The sequence below is a fragment of the Haliotis cracherodii genome, unplaced genomic scaffold (assembly GCF_022045235.1).
Source record: "Haliotis cracherodii isolate W230 unplaced genomic scaffold, xgHalCrac1.p SCAF_5, whole genome shotgun sequence".
NCBI lineage: Eukaryota > Metazoa > Mollusca > Gastropoda > Lepetellida > Haliotidae > Haliotis > Haliotis cracherodii.
In genome coordinates, this window is record NW_027266308.1 from 8,192,004 (window position 1) to 8,217,854 (window position 25,851).

A 25,851-nucleotide genomic window follows, 5' to 3' on the forward strand; every position below is an offset into this window, starting at 1 on the left:
CATCTACGTATTGATGGACAAATACAACATCATACCAATCATAAACTTAAATGTTTCGTTAACAACCGACACAAGTCCCTTGAACCGTCTACGGAACACTGCAATGCACATGATATTGACAGGTGTACATGTCAGGCTGTGACCTCTTCTCACGAGTCACTTTACACAGGACACTGATCTGCCCCATAACTCAGTAAGTGATACTGTAACATGTCAATCTTCAGGTTCACAACTTCATTATTAAATGTATCAAGCATTACAGGTTACTGTCAAGTCAAGGATTTCTCTCATGTGAAATCAACACAATCAACAACATAACAAGAAGAAGAAGAGGGAGAAGAAGGAGGAGGAGAAGAAGAAGAGGGTGAAGAAGGAAGAGAAGAAGAGGGAGAAGTAGAAGAAGAAGAGGGAGGAGGAGAAGCAGAAGAAGAGTGAGAAGAGAAAGAGGGAGAAGAAGAGGGAGAAGATAAGAGAAGAAGAGAAGAAGAGGGAGAAAAAGAAGAGGGAGAAGGAGGAGAAGCAGAAGAGAAGAAGAGAAGAAGAGGGAGGAGGAGAAGAGGGAGAAGAAGAAGAGGGAGAAGAAGAGGGAGAAGAAGGAGCAGGAGGCGAAGCAGACGAGGGAGAAGAAGAAGGAGAAGATTAATAACAACACACCAGTAATTTGACAAGTCATGCTACTATATATATATGTACTTAATAGGTGAGGTTAGGTAAGGTAAGGTAGGGTGAAATGTGATTTAACGACACGTTCAAGATTTTTGCATTCATTTAAGCTTAAGTTAATTGGTTATTTTTTTCGTTTGTTGTTCAATGCCACACTCGTAACAGCCAAACTAGTGGTTAATAGCATGAGCACGAATGGTGTCATCAGGGTACAATGGCACCCACTCACTTCGCCACACATCTAGAGCAGTTGATCCCAGATACATTCCTAATGTGAACGGGGCCATTCTTGGGTGAGTTTCATGTTGGAGTGAGTGAGTGAGTACGGTTTTACACCATTTTTAGCAATATTCCAGCAATGTCATGGCGGGAGACACCAGAAATGGGCTTCACACATTGTACCCATGTCAAGAATCGAACTCAGTTCTTAGGCGTGACGAGCGAATGCCTTAACCACAAGGCCGCCAGTTTCATGTTGGAAGTCAGCAGGCAGAACTTACCTTCCTTCATGTACCAGTGGAAGAGGAAGTTGGAGAAACCCTACAAGCAATACAGAGAACCATGTACACACTGCTCCGGTTAGGAAACAAGTTTTAAAGTTCAGTAAAAACGTTGATATCCTCAGAGGGAAAGTGTTTGACTGTTGCCAAAGGAATCCTACTTCGTAAAATTATTCATAAAACTGGTGACATTTAGTCCCAGAAATAAAGTTCTAATTCAAAAGTATATCAACAAAATAAAAAGTAAAATCCAAATGGAACCCACAACAATGCTTAATTTATAGAGCTGAGGCAATCAAGACTTGAGTTGGATTCAATTTTGATTTATTCACTAGGGTCTGGGAGGCAGACTGAAGCTGAGGCTGAGGATGGAATAAAATCCACTTGTGATCATTCCTGATCATTATCCAATGTAATGGAACTATAACTCTAAAAAAAAATACCCTGCCATCCAAAATTGGATTACTTCCTTTAGCCTCATGTTTCAAACAATTTTAATGCTATCCCAGTTCATCCAAACCTCATTCTTGTCACTATACACATCTATAAATCCACACCAACTTCACTCTTCAATAGTTGGTATACATACTTTGTCTGCAAACTGCTGTGTGTAACGCTGAAGCCTCTCCTCATTCTTCGTAAGTTCACAAATCTTTACCAAATTTTCAAAATCGAAGTATTTTTCAGCCAGAGTGGCAGCTCTCTCGTATTGTTCATGATCCACTGAAACAAGTACAACCATGGCAATCATAACTGCCGCATAGTGATTCCACAACGGAATACATCCAAAAGACAGCCAGTATAGATGTCTTCAGAGCTTCAAATAATGTTTCTTTAAGTGAACGACTTTTACAAAACACTTAGACAGAGAGTCAGGAACTAGCACATTATGCAGCTGTTGCATCACATGAGGCACCATTATACAGAGTTGTCTTGACAGACAAGAATCAATCACTTTCCAGGTGCTGTTGTCTGGACTACTTAAAGCATATGTAGTACCAGTTTTAGAAATGATGATACTGAAACGTCTTTCAATGTCCCCCTGGCACGAATCTACACGGTCCCCCTGACACGAATCTACACGGTCCCCCTGACACGAATCTACACGGTCCCCCTGACATGAATCTACACGGTCCCAAATACACCCAACATGAATCTACAGGGTGCCCTATTACCCTGACATGAATCTTCAAGGTGCCCCGTTACCCTGACATGAAGTGAGACATACTGAGTGGGGAGATGAGTTTGTCTCGCTCCTGTTCATATTTGCGATGCAGCTGGTTGTACTGGTCCTGTCTGCGGGGACACTGCTGCAGTGACACCAGCTGACTCTTGTAGCCGTCCAGGAGGACGTCCGCCAGCCCCAGCAGCTGCTGGAACAACACACCCTGCGTCTCGATGTCGCGCGCCTCCGGCACCGCGCTCTCTATCGTCAGCATGTACTGGAGGAGCAATACAAAAACACTCTTAGTAGATAGTAATACTCTCAGTAGACAACACTCTCAGTAGACAGTAATACTCTCAGTAGACAACATTCTCAGTAGACAGTAATACTCTTAGTAGACAACATTCTCAGTAGACAGTAATACTCTCAGTAGACAACGCTCTCAGTAGACAGTAATATTCTCAGTAGACAACATTCTCAGTAGACAGTAATACTCTCAGTAGACAACATTCTCAGTAGACAGTAATACTCTCAGTAGACAACTTTCTCAGTAGACAGTAATACTCTCAGTAGACAACGCTCACAGTAGACAATACTCTAAGTAGGTAATAACACTCTCAGCAGACAAGAATACTGTCAGAAGACAATACACTCAGTAGACAACGCTCTCAGTAGATAATGCTCTCAGTACGCAATAACACTCTCAGTAGACAACACTCTCAGAAGACAAAAATACTATCAGCAGACAATACTCTTAGTAGACAATAACACTCAGTAGACAATAACACTCAGTAGATAACACTCAGTAGACAATACTAATCTCAGCAGACAACTCTCAGTAGACAATAACACTTTCAGTAGACAGCTCAGGGTTATAAAAAAAAATATATCCAAGGATTTATCTAGAACTTCTCAGAATCCAATTTTGCGGCCACAAGTTTGCAGCAAATGTCAGTAACAAATACGCAAATGGAGTAAAATAATTCACATTTCTCATTGAAAAAATGTGACGTGCCTTCCATTTTATTGATAACAGGACCAATATAGAGGTAGGTGCTTTAATGGTCAATTTTACATCATTGCATTGAATGTTATCTTAAAATATGCATAAATTGCTCTTAAATTAGTAATATACAAACTCCCAATTGTGAACAACATAATTTCTTTAGCAATTTGCCTGCTGTGGGCACTTGGTTTAGGATCATAGATAAATCCATGATCCTTAAACATATCAAATATCACAGGGACATCCTAGCCACGATACATCCTTGTTCAAATCTGACATTAACAAAAATAGAATTCATATTCAAAGAGACTTGCTAGTTGATCTCTACAGACACTGACCTGTCTGGTGAGCATGGTGCGGATGCCACGACTGCCGCCTGCTGACGTCCAGGGTATGTACTCCAGCTGTCTGTCTGCACCCCCCTGGAACACCCCGGCGCGGGACTGGCGGTACTGCAGGCCACTGTGAAGCAGACCCTGCAGGCCAACAACAGAGTGTTACACAGGTTCTACCCCTCATGTCTCGTACTTATCTGCCATCTTCCCGAGGTAAGGGAGCTAACTGACCATAAAAGTCTCCACTCTTGCCGAACTAGGCTGGAATTTCAGGTCTCGATCATAGCACCACCAGTGGCGATTATGAGTTATGTCCCTTCTATGTCCCTCCTACTGACCAATTAGATTCCATGTCTCACATCACTTGAATTTGCTTTAAACAAAATGGCAACGCCCAGTCAAGACGATCTGATCGCTTATCAAGATCTATATTGAAATAAAACGGGTCTTACCCCGCGAAGTGCATCAAATAACTTGAGCACCTTGATTAAAAACATGAAAAGATTTGCAAAATATCTGTCTACGCCCAGTTGGTGGTACAAATCCTGCAGTTGAAATCCATGCTGTTTACATACTAGATGTTTAGTTTGTTACGTGATTTTGATTGTACTATGCATAGAGTCTTTGTCCAGCCAAACTGTAACTCCAGAATTTCAGTCTAGTTTGGCAAGGGTGGAAACTGGACTTTTATAGTCAACGCCCTTGCATCGGGAAGATGTTATCTCTTCACAAGTTCCTCTGAAGGATAGATATGTGTAGTCGGACGATACACTGACGCATAGGTGGATCACCAATTTTTACTTCTTGATACAAGTATCGATGACAGTCACACCGTGAGTAAAAAATATTGATTCTTACCTTAAACATTCATTATGTTTGCTGTAATAACTGTTAAACCAAACACTAATTAGTAGTGAAAACATAAATATTTTAATCCTTTGCGATACTTGACACTGCTAGCAGTAAATCGTCAGTGTGCCAGGTATTTGGCCATCCTGTCTCTGAAAAACATGGCTTATGCACCACAGATAAGACCACATGCAAGTATTGTGATCCTTTTGGATCGTGAGCAAGGTATCGTTATACTCATCGGATGGAATAGTTGGAGTATCGTGTACCCTAATAGATACATACCTCCAGTATTCCATTGACTGAGGACACAATCATCACACACTGTTTCGGAGACAGGTCCGAAGACAGGCTCTCGTCTTCATATTCCAACAATGCAGAGACTATTTCTGGGACCCTTGATACCTAAATTAGGGAAAAGTTTATTAGACCTAAACAGACTGAATAAACTATAACAGCATTAGAAACCAGACCTCCCAACCATTCCCTATGGTGTGGGTATTCACAGGACTAGTGGAAAATACTGGCGGAAATAAAATGAAATATAGATCCTAATCATAAAGAAAGGTTTGGAGGTTTGTGTCTACAGTTAAAACAGAAAGTCAAACACAATCTTTTACATGTTTTAGCGACTTTCTTGTCATTGTGATGCATCCTCGTTTATCCATTATTACTTGCCCGTGAAGAGATCACCCGTTTAATAAACATACAGCTGTATTACACATTGTGTAATACCAAAACGCGTGCTTATGTACTCTCGGAACACGTTTCACGAACAAATATTGAAAGCTCTCAACATCCCTTGGCTTATTCAACGACATTGTGTGTGGAGTTGATAGATCACTGAGAGGAGCTTGTACACTCGATGACCCCAGCAACCTTGTTGCTAGGCTGACGTCACATGGCATATTGTTTCGCCGATGGATCTTGCAACAAAATTCCACAAATTACGTCATCGGGTATTGTGACGTTATTGTAAACTTTGAGGTGCAACGCCTGTTCCACAAGGCGATTGTATTGTAGCGCAATGACAGTCGTTAGGTCTAAGTTAAAGTATGTGAGTTGTGATAGTCTTAGCCCTACGATAATTTTGTGAATTCTAAAGGTGGACCGTTACATGGTATCAAATTCATACTTTTCAACTTTTGACGTGTTTGAAGCATTATTCTGTTAAACTCAATTGGACTATGCCGTGGATCGTGTAGGTGTGTCAGCCTATTCACACTCAACAGTATAATTCTAAAAACGTTATAAATGGCAAGTAATAAATAAAATACTGAACTCGCTCCCGTGTAAAACCAATTTTATGAAACTCGTGAATAGTCATGGTATCTGACTCGCTTTCGCTCGTCAGATACCACAACTATTCACTCGTTTCATAAAATTGGTATTACAAGGGGGCTCGTTTAGTATTCTATATTATCATATCTCCCTGTCAGAATGGTGAGGTGAGGTGAAATTGGGTTTAACGTCGCGTCCAAGATTATTGCACTTATATAGCGACGTGCATTTACGTGTGTGTGTTTGTGTGGCTGCTTGTACTAGTCCGGACTGATGCCGATTCATAGTGCTAGCACACTGAGATACCATGCCGCAGTTTAACATGAATACCCCACTCAGACACAGTATACTGACTCCAAGCTGACCAGTCCTTGTTTTAGCCCCTTAATGCCGAGCGCCAGACAGGGTAACAACAAGTACCATCTTTAAACGTCTTTTGGTATGACGCGGCCGGGGATCGAACCCCGAACCTTCCGCTCTCCGGGCGGACGCTCTACCACTAGACCACGGAGGCGTCCCCTGTCAGAATGATGAGATCTGACTGGACCACATGTTCTTAATAAAATACTGTGAAACCTGCCTTGGAGGGTAATAAATTTCTCAGAGAGGAAATAAATTTCTTAAACCCAGCCATGACAAAGACAGGCTGATTTCTGAGAGACAGACTAAATCCCTTATTCCCCTCTTCAAAACAAAAAGGCAGACACTTTTTCTGAGTCAATGGAGGTCATGTGACACAGTAAAAGTTAACCTCAGCTCAATCAAACAGCTGTTTTCTATCAATTTTGAATTTGTATTTATTCTTTAACAATGTGACATTAAAACATGTTGGTAAGATAAATTCGTTGCAGCAGCATCACTCGGGGTACATGAGGTTTTATGTGTCTCTCGTTAGGTTAATAAAACCTAACGCGGGACTCATTAGACCCCATTTATCCCACGTTATCCTGCTACAACTTATAGTAGAACAAATCTCTATTCAATTATGATAAATACCTTGGACTCTTTTGCCACCAAAAGCTTCGCTGACTATTAAGATGAAGAGGGGGGTCAATGTTACTGGGTGATCCAGTTGTCATGGAGACAGTACACAACAAGATGAGTCATGTATTGTAGCAACTGCTGCTTGTTTCAATTAAGAAAAAACAGTGCAATTTGAATAAACAGCTATTCATGGAGTTGTGCATCTGAATCGTACTCAGTATGAAGCAATGGTGGCGAATATAGAATGGAGATAACAAACTGTATGATCAAGGATGATGATGATGCTCCGTTGTGAACAACTCCCTATACTACCAACCTCTCTGTAGAAGACGTCTGCTGGGGATAGGCCGGCAGGGATGTTGGCATCTCGCATGGACTCCAGCACTCGTCGGATACAGTTGTCTACAATTGCACTTTGGCTGGACATGAAGGAACACATTTCAGACACATCATCAGACAATAATGCCATGGGCACTGTAGCTCACCTGAATATGTAGTCCATGATTAAAAAGGTCAACAAAACAAATATTTATAAAAACTTACTGTTAACATTGATATTCAAATATTTTCTGCATGATTACTGAGGATTAAAAACTAACACTCAAATCTGAAGATTTGAACCAAATATGATGTCATCACAAGAAAATTGCAAAAGAGAAGATGTTTCAACAGCCAGTTTGTCTTTGAGGTCAAAACTAGGTCAAAATCAATTATTGCAAAATATGGAACATTTATTTTGAGTGCCACAACTACAAAAGACGTGTGCTTTCACAATAAGGCTTGTGAGATGGCCACCTAGAAAATCGGACTAAGCATGGTCAAAGTGCAGAGGTCAAGTCAAGGTCAAAATTTAAAATATGGTGAAAAACAGAACCTATCTATTGATCCCCACTACAAACTTCACAACTACCATATTTCATTAAAATTTGAACAGAAATTGCTAAGTAATGGCTAATAAGGTTGACAAATCAGATTCGAACCTCTTGAACAACTTTGGCTGTCATGATTGGTGGAACGAGAATTTAAACATTGAGTTTGTGGTCCAGTGGTTTCTGAGAAGATTTTTACATTGGACACCAGATGACGGTCAAGCAGACCACCACATCAGCCATCTTCCCAAGCCAAGGGAGGTAACTGACTATACCAGTTCAGTCTCCACCCTTGCCTAACTAGGCTGGAATTATGGAGTTACGTATTTTGGCCGGACTAATGAGTTTATGCTTAGTCCCATCAAAATCGCATAGCGAAATTGACATCCGGTTTGTATGCAGATTTTGAAGCTTGCCAGATTTGCAAAGCATATGTACTGCCAAATCAGCATTTTCAAATCTTTTCATGTTCTTAATCAAGGTGCACATAAGATTTGATGCACTTCACAAAGAAAGACATGATTTATTACAATATAAATTTTGATTATCAATCCGATCATCTTGACTGGGTGTCGCCATTTTGTTTGAAGCAAATGCATGTGATATGAAGTGGAATCTGATTGGTCAATATGCGTATGACTTCAAGTATTTCGATCAAAGAATCCCTCAGGAATAATTTTTGATTTAACTTATGTATTGCATCTTCAAATATACCCTAGATACAGTTAATGTGTTCATACTGTATAAATACCGTAAGTCCCGATGTGTTTTAAATAGCATCTGGTTGGTTGGTTGGATTGTTGTTTTACACCGCACTCAGCAATATTCCAGCTATATGACGGCGGAGTGTAAATAATCGAGTCTGGACCAGACAATCCAGTGATTGATATCATGAGCATCGATCCACGCAATTGGGATCGATGACATGCATCAACCAAGTCAGTGAGGCTGACCACCCGATCCCGTTGGTCGCCTCTTACGACAAACTTAGTCACCTTTTACGGCAAGCATGGGTTGTTGAAGACCCATTCTACCCAAGATCTTCACGGGTCAGATAGCATCTGGACGATATATGACATGGAGAAAATGTGAATCAATACGGAAAGAGTTGACAATTCTTTTAGCCCGTTTGTGCTTAGATGGAACCCAGTCGCAACAATGGCCCCGAGAGGGGCACAAGTCGATATTCGACTTGTCCTGGAATAAAGCGAGTTGGTCAAGAATGAGGGCTATGCCTCTGTATAAGTACTGTTACATTGCATGAGCCGTACATACTCGCTGTGCAGTTCTCTCAGTCCAACAGCAGCTGCCACCTTCTCTGCATGTTCACACAGCAACAGTTGGGTGGACATCATCGTGTCGCGAACAGACACTGCCTTCAACTGACACAGCAGGAAACAAATTTATTGAATAGGACAATAAAACTTTGTGGGGAGAATGTTGCATAGCGTTATGAATCAAAGAAAGTGGAGATGTGAAGAATTGGGAAACACTGCTGTGCAGAAAAATCCTGTATTTCAGTTGTTATTCTTCCTGTGTGGTATTGTCTATGATTTGGTGGCTTTAAGTATGACTGAATGTGGGAATTCCTGCACTGTAGGTACATGGTAGGCTGACAATTACATTCATTCACTGTGTCAGTCCTTACAACAACAGTGAACAAATCACTTAGCCTAGCTTCTAGACTTGTCTCCACATGTGTGTCCCCCAACTCAGCCTTTCTCCCAACACAGTCTGTCCCCCAACTCAGCCTGTCCCCAACTCAGCCTGTCCCCCAACTCTGCCTGTCCCCCAACTCCGCCTGTCCCTCAACTCAGCCTTTCCGCCAACTCTGCCTGTCCCCCAACTCTGCCTGTCCCCCAACTCTGCCTGTCCCCCAACTCCACCTGTCCCCCAACACAGCCTGTCCGCCAACTCAGCCTGTCCCCCAACTCAGCCTTTCCCCCAACTCAGCCTGTCCCCCAACTCAGCCTTTCCCCCAACTCTGCCTGTCCCTCAACACAGCCTGTCCCCCAACACAGCCTGTCCCCCAACTACACCTGTCCCCCAACACAGCCTGTCACCAACTCAGCCTGTCCCCCAACTCCACCTGTTCCCCAACACAGCCTTTCACCCAACTCTGCCTGTCCCCCAACTCCACCTGTCCCCCAACTCAGCCTGTTCCCCAACTCAGTCAGTCCCAAACTCAGCCTTTCCCCCAACTCTGCCTGTCTCCCAACACAGCCTGTCCCCCAACTCTGCCTGTCTCCCAACACAGCCTGTCCCTCAACTCAGCCTTTCCCCCAACTCTGCCTGTCCCCTAACTCTGTCTGTCCCCCAACTCTGTCTGTCCCCCAACTCTGCCTGTCCCCCCAACACAGCCTGTTCCCCAACTCAGCCTGTCCTCAACTCTCCTTGTCCCCAACTCTCCCTGTCCCCTAACTCACCCTGTCCCATAATTCCAGGCGTTTCAGGAAGCTGATGAGGTATTCGTGAGCCTTCTCCTTGTCCTTCAGCTGCTGCAAGATGATCAGGGATGTTGTGCTGCCTGCAGAGTCTGTAACACCAACATACAGGAACATGTAAGCCAAGTCAGAGAAATTACTTCACACACCGACCAGAAAACAAGAGTCAGTGCACTCTTCCAAATATTTTAACTTTGCCCTCAGCAATATTCCAGCTATATGACGCAGTGTGTAAATAATCAAGTCTGGACCAGACAATCTATAGATGAATATAGTGAGCAACGATCCACGCCAACAGAGGATGTTGACAGGCTATAGACAAAGTCACCTCGACCCGAGTGAGTGAGTGAGTGAGTGAGTTAGGTTTAACGCCGCTTTTAACAGTATTCCAGTCATATCGTGGCGTGTCAGCTTTGTGTGGGAGGAAAGCCCAAAGTGATGCAGGTCTTAGACGTTTACCACTTCGGTGAAACCCACGAGCACGGGTATGGTGCTGACAAACCTAAAAACATAATTGGGGCGAACCGGGAATCGAACCCACAATCATAGGTTTCTGGCGTGCCCAAGGGACGCAACTCTGCACCGCGAATCGCGGCGCCTTAGACAACTGGGCCACCAATGCCCTCCCACCTAGACCCGACTATCAGATCCTTTAATCACCTCATACAACCAGTAATGTTTGCTGGGGACACATACTAATCTCAAATCCCATCTGACATAACTTCAGGACCTGACTGAAACTCAAGTGTTTTTGAGCTACTTTGAAATGAGCAGAACAAGAAGGAAATGAAGCAGCTTCAGCTTACCATTTCTCAAGCTCTCCGCCCACCGGGGGTCAGATGTCGGGTAGTCATCGATGAGGTCGCGACTCAACATCGTCACCAGCTTGTCCATCTCAGATGTCAACTCCTCCTCAGCATCCGTCAACGGGAACAGGTCAGTGACGATCTTCTGAGCTTCAGGCTGGCACAGGGAGAGAAGGATCAGAATGTCACACGGAGAGATGGTTCAGAATGTCACACGGAGAGATGGTTCAGAATGTCACAGGGAGCCACATCTCACAGACTAGTTCAATTATCAATCAATCATTCGCCGGCATCCTTATTTCTACTTTTATCCATTGTAAGGGTGCTCCTCCACTGTCTGCATATAATAAGTTGTACGTTGACGTTTCATGTTACAGGCAAATAAGTACATTTTAAAGAAACTCTGTCTTCAAATACTTGTCTGGGACGAATAGAAGCCTGCACCTGCGACTACTGAATAAAAGCATCAGTGGTTGGATAGGCTTACCAAGTTGCCATTGAGAGAGTTGATAAATGCTGCCTTGAGTCGGGCTGACTTGTCGTCACTGGCTCCCATCTCGGCAACTTGTGGTCGGCTGGTCGCTAACGTGGACTAAAACATAATCGGGGAAAAATAGAAATACTGAATTCATCTTTTCTAAAATACTCTTATTTCTTGCCTGAAAGCAGAATAATCAATATCATGTAAGTTAGTATTGCTGAGGCTCAAGTTTTTTTTGGTTTTTTTTGTTTGCTTGTTGTTAAACGCCGCACAAAGCAATATTCCAGCTATATGGCAGCAGTCTGTAATTATAAAGTTTGGACCAGACAATCCAGTGATTGATATCATGAGCATTGATCCACGCATTTGGGATACGATGACATACATCAACCAAGTCAGCTAGCCTGACCAACAGATCCTATTAGTCGCCTCTTACAACAAGCATAGTCTCATTTCTCAGCCGCTGTCATATAGATGGAATATTGCTGAGTGTGGCGTTCAACAACAAACCAACCATTTCTCAGCAAGCATGGGTTGCTGAAGACCAATTCTCACCCGGATCTTCACGGGTCAGATGCTCAAGTGAAACAAAGAATAACATCTATATTCATGAAAACTGAGTGAGTGAGTATGGTTTAAAGCCGCTTTTAGCAATATTCCAGCAATATCACGGCGGAGGACACGAGAAATGGGCTTCACACATTGTACCCATGTCGGGAATCGAACCCGGGTCTCGGCATGACGAGCGAACGCTTTAACCACTAGGCTAACCGACCGCCCCTCATGAATACTAGTATGATCTTAATGTTATATTGTTGTCGAGGAGTCGGAGAGTATCGACTTGATCTGTTTCCAGTACTTACAACTTCGGATCTGGAGAGAGCCTCTTGTGCTGATTCCTCCAGGATACTAAATCAAAGAAACAATGAAAACACCACATGAGTGAGGACAGTGGGGGTCAGATGTGTGTAAGGCATTGGTAAGTCAAGAACTCTCCATCAACAAGTCAACAAATTCTCCATCAACAACCAGATACTGTTGACCTCACCAGAGCTACAGATAAGCTGCATATTTGCGTAAAATACCCCCCAAAACTATTCAAAACCCAATTACTTTCAATTAACTTACGTACAGAAACGCATGCATTAAATTAAAAACTCAATTGTTTGAAAACAGCAAGCGTAAATACCCAATGAAGCTTTTCCAACATGCGTACAACGGGCTAATTTACTTTCCAATCAAGTCTATATTTAAAATCGTTATGTACATCTAAAGCATTATTTCATTTTTTATTGAATCTCAAAATGTTTACTTATTTTTGGAGAAAAAAAACCCAATAGAGTGATGAATGGATGACTGAAAAAATATTTGTTACCCAATGAAAAATGTAATAACCCGATTAAAATAGAAACCTTCGAGCAAAAACTCAATTGCTCAAAATGTTATCTGGAGCCCTGCCTCACACTGTGGATTACCGACCGCCTCCGTGGTCTAGTGGTAGAGCGTCCGCCCGGAGAGCGGAAAGTCTGGGGTTAGATCCCCGGCCACGTCATACCAAAAGAAGTTAAAAGATGGTACTTGTTGTTACTCTGTCTGGCACTCGGCATTAAGGGGCTAAAACAAGGACTGGTAGGCTCGGAGTCAGTATACTGTATCTGAGTGGGGTATTCATGTTAAACTGCGGCATGCTATCTCAGTGAGCTAGCACTATAAATCGGCATCAGTCCGGACTAGTACAAGCAGCCACACAGACACACACATGTACATGCACGTCACTATATAAGTGCAATAATCTTGGACGCAACGTTAATCCCTGTTTCACCTCACCTGTGAATTACCATAATCCCAGCATGCATTGGGAGAGTTATTTCATCACCTCACGAGATCAAGATGTTATTGGCCATGTCTACAACATTGCTGAACTATTGCTAAGTTTTCTTTTGTTTAAATGTTAACTTAAGTTTTGTTTGCGTGTTGTCCAACACTGAGACTCAGCAATATTCCAGCTATATGACCATGGTCTGAAAGTAATCAAGTCTGGATTAGACAATCCAGTGATTGACATCATAAGCTTTGATCCATGCAATTGGAATCGATGACATGCATCAACCAAGTCAGTGAGACTGACCACCTGATCCCGTTAGTCCCCTCTTACAACAAACATAGTCGCAACCAAGTATGGGTTGCTGAAGACCTATTCTACCCCGGATCTTCACAGGTCGTTAACTTAAGTGCCATTATATTTAGAGGTAACCTGAATTTATCTCCATTCCGCCATAACAAAACTAAATGCAATGACATGAGTGAAAATAATGTTTTTTTTATTTGTTTGTTGTTAACGCCACACTCAGCAATATTACAGCTATATGATGGCGGTCTGTATAAATAATCGAGTCTGGACCAGACAATCCAGTGATTGACATCATGAGCATCAATCCAAGCAATTGGGATTGATGACATGTATCAACCAAGTCAGCGAGGCTGACCACCCGATCCCGTTAGTCGCCTCTTACGACAAGCTTAGTCGCCTTTTACGACAAGCATAGTCGCCTTTTACTGCAAGTATGGGTTGCTGAAGACCTATTCTACCCCGGATTCTTCACGGGTCAGTGAAGATAATGAGTGTTGTGGAATAGGTTGAGTTTAAACTTATGAAGCATTTAAGGAACTTTGGGGAATCTCTATCACACATCATTTACACAAGAAGAAATGAAACTTGTCTGTGTAGTACAGTTACTTCATAAGTTCACATTTACATGGATATTCCTATAGAAAACGAATCAAACCAAATCAGTTAGTACTAAACCTCACACCAGTATTATGAAATCACAGCAGTCATTGTGATGCAACCGGTATGAAGTCACAGCCACAGACAAAGAAGTGTCTTGAGTTGTATACTCCCCAGGGAGTTGAGATTGAAAATCAAGCGCACACTGATCCATTGACCGGGGAGATAATAATGCAGCACCACTAGCAAACTCTTGGACGAATTTGCTGCATTATAAATGGACATTATTATTAACCAATTAAGTGCTAAAATGCAATCTCTATGCAAATTTTTGACTAAATTCTCCTGGAGTTTATTATATACTATCTTAGTCTATCATATTTTTGGAGGAAAAATATTGCCACAGATGCTTTAAATATTGATTACAGTACAAGAATTGCTAGACATGCTAACATTGCTAATGAAATAAGGCAAAGTAGATAACACACACATGAATGAGGTGAACGTTAGGGAAGAGTGACTTCGGACAACATTCGCTGCAGTGGTGCCTCATGTCACAACTGTGTGGACCTATAATTACAAGTTTAGCAGCTGACGACCAGTGTTCCTGCTGGCTTTTGAAACTCCCATTTCAGAGGACTGGCATCTCTAAAAAATATGTCCCCCCAATTTTTGTCAGTCCCAACTTGGAACAGAAATAAAACCTTATGAAAATTACCTGGCTTTAATACTTTCAACATCATGTTCAATGCACTGTAAGTTGATGGCTGCCATATTCAATGATGTTATCCCTGAAGTAACTAAGTTAGATCTACACGTCATTCACACAAAGTTCAGTCACAAGTTTCTGTTTTTTTCCTTGGTATATTTCACTTTTGTTTGAGACAAAGTCTGTATAAATGGATATTTAACCTCAAAGAAAAGCGAAATGTTATTTCCTTGCACCAAAAATAGACAACGGGACTTTATTTGCCGGTCCACATGTACTGGCAGTCCCCTAAATTACTGGTCCAAGCCGTATTTTACCAGTAATAAACTGGTTATAACCAGTAAATGGGAACACTGGGAGTTTAGATCCACTTAGTGGACATGACACACCACAGCAGCAAGTGTTGTCAGTGGGACCCGTGAAGATTCCGGGGTAGAATAGGTCTTCAGCAACCCATGCTTGACGTAAAAGGGGACTATGCTCCACGAGATCAGGTGGTCAGGATCGCCGACTTGGTTGATGCATGTCATCGATCCCAACTGCGTGGATCGATGCTCATGATATTAATTACTGGATTGTCTGGTCCAGACTCGATTATTTACAGACCGCTGTCATATAGCTGGAATATTGCTGAGTGCGGCGTTAAACTACAAACCAACCAACCAACCAACCAACCAACCAACCAATGTTGTCAGTGGCCACACATGTAAACACAGACTCACTCAGTTGTGGCACAACTCACAACACGTGTTGCACTCCTCCACCATATTGCATTCAGTGATCCAGATCACTCACTCACTCACTCACTCTCTCTCTCTCTCTCATTACCTTTGTTCCAACTTGGCGGCCGAAGATAGACAGAAGAGGCCATGGGTGCTGGAGAAGAATACAGCGGTCTCACCATAGCGGCCTGGAGCAAGGAAGATAACCAAGCAAACATTTAATCACATAAACCGAAATTAAGGTTTCATAGTAAAATCAGGAAATGTGTAGATATCTTTACACATCTATACGGTAAATCTTGAAATTAACGCGGGCGTGAATTAAATGCGAAAAATGTGTGTGGTCTTTGCTCGCATTATTAAACAACGCATTTATATCAACAATAAGACATTTTGGATAGCAGAAATTCCAACTCAGACATAAGCTGAAAACAAACAGCTATGTATTCCACATCACTGTTTATTGAGCAGCACTTGTAACAAGTATATAAACAATGCCATTCAAACACTAATTACATCCTGTGAATTGTCACTGCTGGGGTCAAGACAAGAGTTCTACACACTTAGGTCATCAGTGATCACACCTGCAAGTCCAGACAGACGCCACCCACGCAACACGGTGTCTTTGTTCTTTGCGACTGAGTCAAAGGCCGACACGAGCCAGCGCGCATGTTTTGTTTTAGCGGAAGTACTCTAATCAGTGCTAATGAGCGGTGCTATTTGGTGTGAGATTGGACTAATGTAAGGTTGGATGAGGGTGAGGATTCTCCTGTAAACCTGACAGGACATTTTCTTTAGATATTAATCCACTGATGCTTGAGAGGAGGGGGGTGTCGCATTCATATTGAGTTACATTATTGACTAGGGGCCAGCGGTCGCATTCTCTGGAGATGCATTAATTTCACGATTTACAGTATTTACTGATTGAATGCAGGCATCACCTCTACATAAACACTACTGCAGTGAATTACGCACAAGACTGTTACGACTCATATATTGCAAGTTACACACTGTTGTGAGGTCATGTGAGCAAAATCCTTTCAAAACAACTCCCTGATTACGAAATATCCACCAGACTGGATCCAAGGGAGCAAACTATATTAATACCCAAAGAAACCTTTCAAATACCTAATGTGAATGATAACATATATCAAACAAATCTGGGGCTCTGAATGAGGTGACGTTACCTGCTCCAAGAATCTGATCTCCAGCAGACTGCAGCTCCAGCCTGTCGCTCATGGAGACCCCTGTGAACACAAGTACTAGCTCAGTTAACCAGCAGGAAACAATCGCAAAGTTGGGCAGGTATTTGAGGTGAGCTGAAATGGGGTTTAACGTCGTGCCCAAGATTACTGCACTTATATAGCGATGTGCATGCACACGTGTGTGTGGCTGCTTGTACTAGTTCGGACTAATGCCAATTTTATTGAGCTATCACACTGAGATACCATGCAGCAGTTTAACATGAATATCCCAATCAGACAAAGTGTACCGACTCCGAGCTGACCAGTCCTTGTTTTCAGCCCTTAATGCCAAGCGCCAGCAGGGTAACAACAAGTGCCATCTTTAACGTCTTTTGGTATAACGCCCCCGGGATCGAACCCCGGACCTTTCGCTCTCCTGGTGGACGCCCTACCAATAGACCACAGAGGCGATCGGCAGGTTTTTTAGGTAGGGATTTAATTTCTACTGCTCTGTTTGGAACATATTTAGTGAACATTCTACTTTGAATTTGGAAAATACAGATTCTTACTAATTAATCAGAGGTTTCAAATCACAATAACCTCCTCTGACTGAAACAGTTGAATTGACTGCATCACCACAGAAGCTTATGTTTATAGAAAAGAACTCTGCCAGCATTGTCATTTGTTGTTGTTGTTGGTTTGTTGTTTTATGCCACACTCAGCAATATTCCAGCTATATGACGGAGGTCTGTAAATAATTGAGTCTGGACCAGACAATCCAGTGATTAATATCATGAGCATCAATCCGCGCAATTGGGATCAATGACATGTATCAACCAAGTCAGCGAGCCTGACCACCCTATCTGGTTAGTCGGCTTTTACGACAAGCATGGGTTGCTGAAGACCTATTCTACCCGGGATCTTCACGGGTCCAGTATTGTCATGCATCAACACAAAGAATTTGTGGCTAACATACCTTGTTTGGCAAAGATGACCTTCTTATCATACACATAGGCTGTAGAGTCAGGAACAAGCAGATGAAGGTCGAGCAGATCCATCTCTGTGTCCTCCTACAACAGACAGGGCGATCTCATTAAACTCACGTCTGATACTCTGAAACCCTCTCTGACAAATCCTCTTTAGGAATGTGTCAGAAGGAAGCTGAGAGAACTTTAAGCACACAATTAAATTGAACAAGGTTTTTGAGTCAATCAGATGTCAATTTTCTTTAGATAGTTTGGTTTCAATTGATTTTCCGTCAGCTGAGCTAAAAAACTTAATATTCACATCATTCCGAGATTTTCTAAACGTATGCTTCAAGGCCCTACCTCATATCTCTCAGTGTGTTCCAGTGTCATGAAGTCATCCAGTGCTGTCGGGGGGTCCTCGTCTTCTGTCGAAAGTGTTGCTGCAACATTGAGGAAGATTGGCTAATGCTGCCAATAATAATGGCTCATGTTTCCATATACTTCTGAAAACAACTTAAACACCCACAATTGGAGTGAGTATAAGTGAGTATGGTTTTTACACTGCCTTCAGCAATATTCCAGCAATATCACGGCGGGTATCATTGAACCCATGATGGGAATAGAAACCAGGCAGGTCTTCAGTGTGATGAGCAAACGCTTTAACCACTAGGCTACTCCCCACCCCCCTTCCCCAAATTGGAAGGCCGTTTGCTGCACTACCCATTACCCATAAAAGTGAGTGAGTGAGTGAGTGAGTGAGTGAGTGAGTGAGTGAGTGAGTGAGTAGGGTTGACCACCACTTTTAACAGTATTCCTGTCATATCACAGCACTTTGGTGAAACCCACAAGCACAGGTATGGTGCTAACAAACCTAGAAACAATCTTGGAGAGCCAGGACTCAAACCCATGATCATAGGTTTCTCGGGTGCCATATTATATCATATTTTCAAATATCTTGGTTTCACCAAAGTGGTAAACTTCTGAGACCCGCATCACTTCGGGCTTTCCTCTCACATTAAGCTGACACACTGCGATACAACTGTAATACTGTTAAAAGCATTGACAAACCCAACTCACTCACAAACCATCCATACAGACTCACCAAGGGCATAGTGGACAACACTGTCGGTCTCTAGGTTGACCCCCGCTCCCAGCAGCATCACCCCATCACTGAAACACACAACAGAGGTCAGCAGCCACGGAGGAGTGGAAGGAAATCCGTAATAAGTGCCCCACTCTAATAAACGCCCACGGCAATATTTGCTAATATACTGGTTGGTGAACAATCCCAATTAGCACCTCTTCCGATTGATAAATGTACACAAGACTATTTATTCGTGTATAATACCTTTGTTATATACACCCTCAATTATGGGCAATAAACTTCAGGAAAAATATATCTGTCGTACATAAACATTTCAGGCTGTCAGCATAAACCACAAAATTTACCATCTTTCAACTCTATTTTTCACCAAAATAATATTCTAATAAGAGCCACCTATTTCTAATTTTGAGAGCGCCCTAGGCGCTTATTATGTCAAATACAGTAGTCACAACTCATGGACTGGCAACGTCTATCTTCCATCAAAGATCAATCTCATTAAAATCAGATCTCAGTTCTCGCTACCACTAAACAAAGATCTGAGGACATCCCATTATGGGACCAACCTTGCGCGAACTTTGACCGATCAATGGAATGACCAATCAGAAGGCACGTTTTCGTGCTTTACAGAACATATTTTGACAAATTCTCGATTACAAATTTGAAACCTAAACAAAAGAACATTCTGGAATGGCTAATAGATAGTCTAGATTGTATGGATTCAGTCGTTAAACCGATAACTATCGTTCGGAATACCCCGTGTTAAAGTTTTCGAGGTTGCATGATTAGAAACCACATTCTGACTGTCACTTTCATAATCTGGTAAGCGATGCTCTGATTGGTCGGATGAAAGGTCATTCTGATGTGACCCCTAATGGGATGCCCTCAGCTGTCGCAAAACAAAGATCTGAGAACATCCCATTAAGGGTCACATCAGAACGACCAATCAGAGCGTCGCTTACCAGATCATGAAAGTGACAGTCGGAATGTGATTTCTAATCATGCAACCACGAAATAATTGACACGAAGTATTCCGAACGACAGTTACAGGTTTTATGATTATATCCATACAATCTCGGCCATCTATAAGCCATTCCAGAATATTCTTCTTATCAGTTTGAATTTTTTTAAATCGAGAATACGTCAAAATATGTTTTGAAGCGGAGTCACCAGTTTGAAACTAGTGTCGTAAATCTAAAGAAATCTGCCTTCTGTTTGGCTAATGTCGATTTCTTGTCGGTCATTTCATTGGTCGGTCAAAATTCGCGAAAGGTCGTTCTGATGTGACCCATAATGGGATGTCCTCAGATCTTTGTTTAGCGGTAGCGAAAACTAAGATCTGATTTTAATGAGATTAGGGATACTGTAGACACTGTGGGTACCTACACTGTGGTTTTCATGTCTATGAGCCAGGATCGGAGTTGCGGCATCTGTACGGAGTCCAGGTCCTGGAACACACATGGAGGATATAAGTAAGGCTGTAACAATTCACTTGTGTATTCGATACATCGAACCGTATCCATTCATGAATTGAATTCTTTATTCGTGGCCACTAGATTTGAATATTTATCAATATACAAGCATATGCATTTACATAAAAAAAATACCCATAAGAACATATTTCATGCATAGATTTCTTCATAAGACAACACTCTTATACTATTTAATTTGACAGTATTGTGGTAATACCTACTCACTTAGGTTCTGCGTGCCAGCGTCTCTCTGAACAATACCTACTCACCCAGGTTCTGCGTGCCAGCGTCTCTCCTAACAATACCTAATCACCCAGGTTCTGCGTGCCAGCGTCTCTCTGAACAATACCTACAAACCCAGGTTCTGGGTGTCAGCGTCTCTATGAACAATACCTACACACCCATGTTCTGCGTGCCAGCGTCTCTCTGAACAATACCTACTCACCAATGTTCTGTGTGCCAGCGTCTCTCTGAACAATACCTACTCACCCAGGTTCTGCGTGTCAGCGTCTCTCTGAACAATACCTACTCACCCAGGTTCTGCGTGCCAGCGTCTCTCTGAACAATACCTACTCACCCAGGTTCTGCGTGTCAGGGTCTCTCTGAACAATACCTACTCACCCAGGTTCTGCGTGTCAATGTCTCTCTGAACAATACCTACTCACCCAGGTTCTGCGTGCCTGCGTCTCTCTGAACAATACCTACAAACGCAGGTTCTGTGTGCCAGCGTCTCTCTGAACAATACCTAATCACCCAGGTTCTGTGTGCCAGCGTCTCTCTGAACAATACCTAATCACCCAGGTTCTGCGTGCCTGCGTCTCTCTGAACAATACCTACAAACGCAGGTTCTGTGTGCCAGCGTCTCTCTGAACAATACCTACTCACCCAGGTTCTGCGTGTCAATGTCTCTCTGAACAATACCTACTCACCCAGGTTCTGCGTGCCATCGCCTCTCTGAACAATACCTACTCACCCAGGTTCTGTGTGCCAGCGTCTCTCTGAACAATACCTAATCACCCAGGTTCTGCGTGCCTGCGTCTCTCTGAACAATACCTACAAACGCAGGTTCTGTGTGCCAGCGTCTCTCTGAACAATACCTAATCACCCAGGTTCTGTGTGCCAGCGTCTCTCTGAACAATACCTAATCACCCAGGTTCTGCGTGCCTGCGTCTCTCTGAACAATACCTACAAACGCAGGTTCTGTGTGCCAGCGTCTCTCTGAACAATACCTACTCACCCAGGTTCTGCGTGTCAATGTCTCTCTGAACAATACCTACTCACCCAGGTTCTGCGTGCCAGCGTCTCTCTGAACAATACCTACACACCCAGGTTCTGTGTGCCAGCGTCTCTCTGAACAATACCTACTCACCCAGGTTCTGCGTGCCAGCGTCTCTCTGAACAGTCTGTCCACATCCACTTGGTAGAGAAGCTGCATGACGAGAAAGAAAATTACAGTGAAACATCCATGTTTACAAAGCTAAATCTTTTTACTTATGATCCCTTCACTTAGCATTAGTTGTTTACACTGTACACTAGAAAACACTCTCATAAAATTTACCTTTAAATTTTACCCTAAGAGGTCTTACTTTTCTGAGATCAAATGCTTATGATTTGTTAGGACTTTCGTAAAACAAATACTGTTATTTATCAGTTTTTTTAACTGAAGTAGTTTCCTCTATTCTATCACTGATTCAACAAAGGCAAGCTGCACATTAGACCAGAGCTGTTCCAGTAACCCATGGCAACAAGAGCAGTGAGATGTCTGGAACCAACCTTCTCTGGGCCCGAGTTGGAGATCTCCCACTTCTGTACGTGTGTTCCCGACAGGACGAAGAACGGTCGACTCATCTCCTCCTCATCTTCATCACCAGGGACAATAGCTTGGAAAGGCTGTGACGAAACAGATGGTCGTATTCAACTGTAACACCAACTGGGGACATCATCTTACACATATTTAAATTTTACAATAAATTGTATTTTTATACTTTTTCTATCTCACACTATGCACTTCTTCCTGCTTCGATCCTGGTGTGGAAATATCCAAGACCAAAGTTTCCAGTTTGAGGTGAGGTGAGGTGAAATGGGGTTTAACGTCGCATCCAAGATTATTGCACTTATATAGCGACGTGCATGCACATGTGTATGTGTATGTGTGTGTTTGTGTGGCTGCTTGTACTAGTCCGGACTGATGCCGATTTATAGTGCTAGCCCACTGAGATATCATGCTGCAGTTTAACATGAATACCCACTCAGACACAGGATACTGACTCCAAGCTGACCAGTCCTTGTTTTAGCCGAGATCCAGACAAGGTAACAACAAGTACCATCTTTTAACATCTTTTGGTATGATGCAGCCGGGGTATCGAACCCCGGACCTTCCACTCTCCAGGCGGACGCTCTACAACTAGACCTATACTTCGGGCTTGCTTCCCACATTAAGCTGACATGCCATGATATGACTGGAATAATGTTAAAAGCCACGTTAAACCCAACTCACTCACTCACTCACTCACTCTTAATCATGAAAGTGAATGGGTCCCAGTCATAACACTGATATTAGAAAAATGAAATTAAGGAGTTTACTTGCAAACCCCAATGGCCCCACTTAATTTTGAAAACTGGTTTGTTTGCATCTACAAACGTAACAAGTTAAACAGTATCTCTCGAGTCAGTAGAGGGTATCATCACACTTCAGGCTATTTGAGTACTTACAGCACCCATTGTCTGCATGGGAGAAGCTCCAAATATGAAAGACGACATCCTGCGCCCGATGCCAGCAAACATCCCCTGGGCCGCCTTCAGAGGCTGACACATGATGGTGTTCTGCAATGAAAACATTCTCCATGCACTGGAAACTTAAAGAAGAGCACCATAAATAATTTTTAGATTTTTATACAAATTTCTAATTCATTGGCGGGAGGTATTGTATTTTTAATATATTTTTTTTTCATACATACTGTTGAAATGGTCTGTGTAAGTAACTGCTAACTGTCGACTGGTGTGATGCAGTGAAAGCTCACAGCGGAGAGGGGTACAGTACCATACTAGGTCAGCCAGCTGACAGCAGAGAGGGGTACAGTGCCATACTAGGCCAGCCAGCTCACAGCAGAGAGGGGTACAGTGCCATACTAGGCCAGCCAGCTGACAGGAGAGAGGGGTACAGTACCATACTAGGTCAGCCAGCTGACAGCAGAGAGGGGTACAGTGCCATACTAGGTCAGCCAGCTGACAGCAGAGAGGGGTACAGTGCCATACTAGGCCAGCCAGCTCACAGCAGAGAGGGGTACAGTACCATACTAGGTCAGCCAGCTGACAGCAGAGAGGGGTACAGTACAATACTAGGCCAGCCAGCTGACAGGAGAGAGGGGTAGAATGTCACACGAGGCCAGCCAGCTGACAGCAGAAAGGGGTAGAATGTCACACGAGGCCAGCCAGCTGACAGCAGAGAGGGGTACAGTGCAATACTAGGCCAGCCAGCTGACAGCAGAGAGGGGTACAGTGCAATACTAGGCCAGCCAGCTGACAGCAGAGAGGGGTACAGTGCAATACTAGGCCAGCCAGCTGACAGCAGAGAGGGGTACAGTGCAATACTAGGCCAGCCAGCTGACAGCAGAGAGGGGTACAGTGCAATACTAGGCCAGCCAGCTGACAGCAGAGACGGGTACCATGTCATACTAGGCCAGCCAGCCAACAGCAGAGACGAGAACCATGTCATACTAGGCCAGCCAGCCATCAGCAGAGACGGGTACCATGTCATACTAGGCCAGCCAGCCAACAGCAGAGACGGGTACAGTGCCATACTAGGCCAGCCAACCCCTATTTTTATTTTATCCATAATCAATAGCCAGCCCATTCAGTTTATCACATTGTGGCCTTGCTAACAGGGGAACTCCTGCTAGTTACCATGGTGACTGCTGTGTGTGTGCGTGTGTGCGTGTGTGCGTGTGTGCATGTGCATGTGCATGTGCATGTGTGTACTTACCTGACCAGGGGTGGTGGTCAGCAATATGAGAGAGCTGGTGGTGGTGGCCAGGAGACATCCGAACGGCTATTAGGAAGAAAACACATTGTGAAAATATGGTGGACAGTCAGGAATTTATGTAGGCATTCTTAGAGCTTGAGAGACATAATAGCCAAAATTGAAATTAAAAGTTCAGGTAATAAACCATAGTTATGCATGTGAGAGAGAGAGGAGGTCGCTCAAAACTGTAGTCAGCAGTATTCCTGCTGTATATAGCCATGGTTTCAATATGATGGACACAAACATGAAATCTATGAAGTCTTTTAAATGTTCTGCATCTAATTTAGGATACATAGTCAATTGAATTATGAAACTGATGTTCATATTCGTTGTAATTTATGAAACATTACTCAAGGGCTTTCTTCAGACAAACAAGAATCAAAGGTTAGACACAAAATTTAATTCACTCCATGAAGCTTTCAGTCAACCTGCACACCTGGCCATGGGAAAACCATTTTCTTGTGACCATTACCATGACGACCAGTAGATCTAAGACATGATTATTATTTACAAAAAAGCTGGAGCAGCAAGGTATGACAGCCATACAAAATCAAAGTTGGCCTAACTTGTCGGCTTCATTGAAAACATCTACATATTCAGTAATATTCCAGCTTTTTGACGGCGGTCTGTAAATAATCGAGTCTGGACCAGACAATCAAGTGATTGACATCATGAGCATCAATCCACGCAATTGAGATACCAATTGAGATACGATGACATGCATGAACCAAGTCAGGAAGCTGGACCACCCTATGCCATTAGTAGTCTCTTTCGACAAGCATAATCGCCTTTTACAACAAGCATGGGTTGCATGTTGTCATGTGGGAGAAAAATGTGAGAAAAATCACTCTTGCATTTCCATCAATCTCAGAGATTTTAGGTGAAACGAAACTTGTTATATATTGTTAATCATATACACCAGCACAGATGAAATATTGCAATACATATCGTTTGAAAAGCGTATTATTACTTGCCCGTGAAGAGATCACCCGTTTAAACATACAGCTGTATTACACATTGTGTAATACCAAAACACGTATGTACTTATGTACTCTCGGAACACGTTTCACGAACAAATATTGAAAGCTCTCAACATCCCTTGGCTTATTCAACGACATTGCGTGTGGAGATGATAGATCACTGAGAGAAGCTTATGCACACTCGATGACCCAAGCAACCTTGTTGCTAGGTTGACGTCATGGCATTGTTTCGCCGTAGGATCTTGCAACAAAATTCCAAAAATTACGTCATCAGGTATTGTGACGTGATTGTAAACTTTGAGGTGCAAGGCCCCGTTCCACAAGGCGATCGTATTGTAGCCGAACGACAGTCGTTAGTCTAAGTTAAAGTATATGAGTTGGGATAACCTTAACGCTACGATAATTTTGTGGAACGGACGCCTGAATTCTAAAGGTGGACCGTTGGATGGTATTAAATTCATACGTTTCAACTTTTGACGTATTTGAAGTATTACTGTGTTAAACTCAGTTCGATTATACCGTGGATCGTGTAGGTGTCAGCCTATTCACACTCAACAGTATAATTCTAAAAACGTTATAAAT

General features: G+C 42.9%; 1 protein-coding gene across 1 annotated transcript in view; it reads right to left on the reverse strand.

The window, feature by feature from the left end:
* The window catches only part of LOC139443303 (nuclear pore complex protein Nup133-like), a 42,734-nt gene that overhangs the window by 11,977 nt on the left and 4,906 nt on the right, over positions 1–25,851 (reverse strand). Inside the window, exons 5-25 of the mRNA XM_071224280.1 lie at positions 24,251–24,316; positions 22,981–23,091; positions 22,042–22,158; positions 21,638–21,697; positions 20,183–20,244; positions 18,797–18,864; positions 18,055–18,134; positions 17,703–17,796; positions 16,730–16,789; positions 15,649–15,730; positions 12,247–12,292; positions 11,390–11,494; positions 10,903–11,059; positions 10,079–10,188; positions 8,928–9,034; positions 7,100–7,202; positions 4,804–4,923; positions 3,673–3,810; positions 2,392–2,605; positions 1,753–1,886; positions 1,164–1,203 (exon numbers count right to left, since the gene is read on the reverse strand). Coding sequence (XP_071080381.1) covers positions 1,164–1,203; positions 1,753–1,886; positions 2,392–2,605; positions 3,673–3,810; positions 4,804–4,923; positions 7,100–7,202; positions 8,928–9,034; positions 10,079–10,188; positions 10,903–11,059; positions 11,390–11,494; positions 12,247–12,292; positions 15,649–15,730; positions 16,730–16,789; positions 17,703–17,796; positions 18,055–18,134; positions 18,797–18,864; positions 20,183–20,244; positions 21,638–21,697; positions 22,042–22,158; positions 22,981–23,091; positions 24,251–24,316 — 2,074 coding nt within the window. The remainder of the gene's footprint in view (positions 1–1,163; positions 1,204–1,752; positions 1,887–2,391; positions 2,606–3,672; positions 3,811–4,803; positions 4,924–7,099; positions 7,203–8,927; positions 9,035–10,078; positions 10,189–10,902; positions 11,060–11,389; positions 11,495–12,246; positions 12,293–15,648; positions 15,731–16,729; positions 16,790–17,702; positions 17,797–18,054; positions 18,135–18,796; positions 18,865–20,182; positions 20,245–21,637; positions 21,698–22,041; positions 22,159–22,980; positions 23,092–24,250; positions 24,317–25,851) is intronic.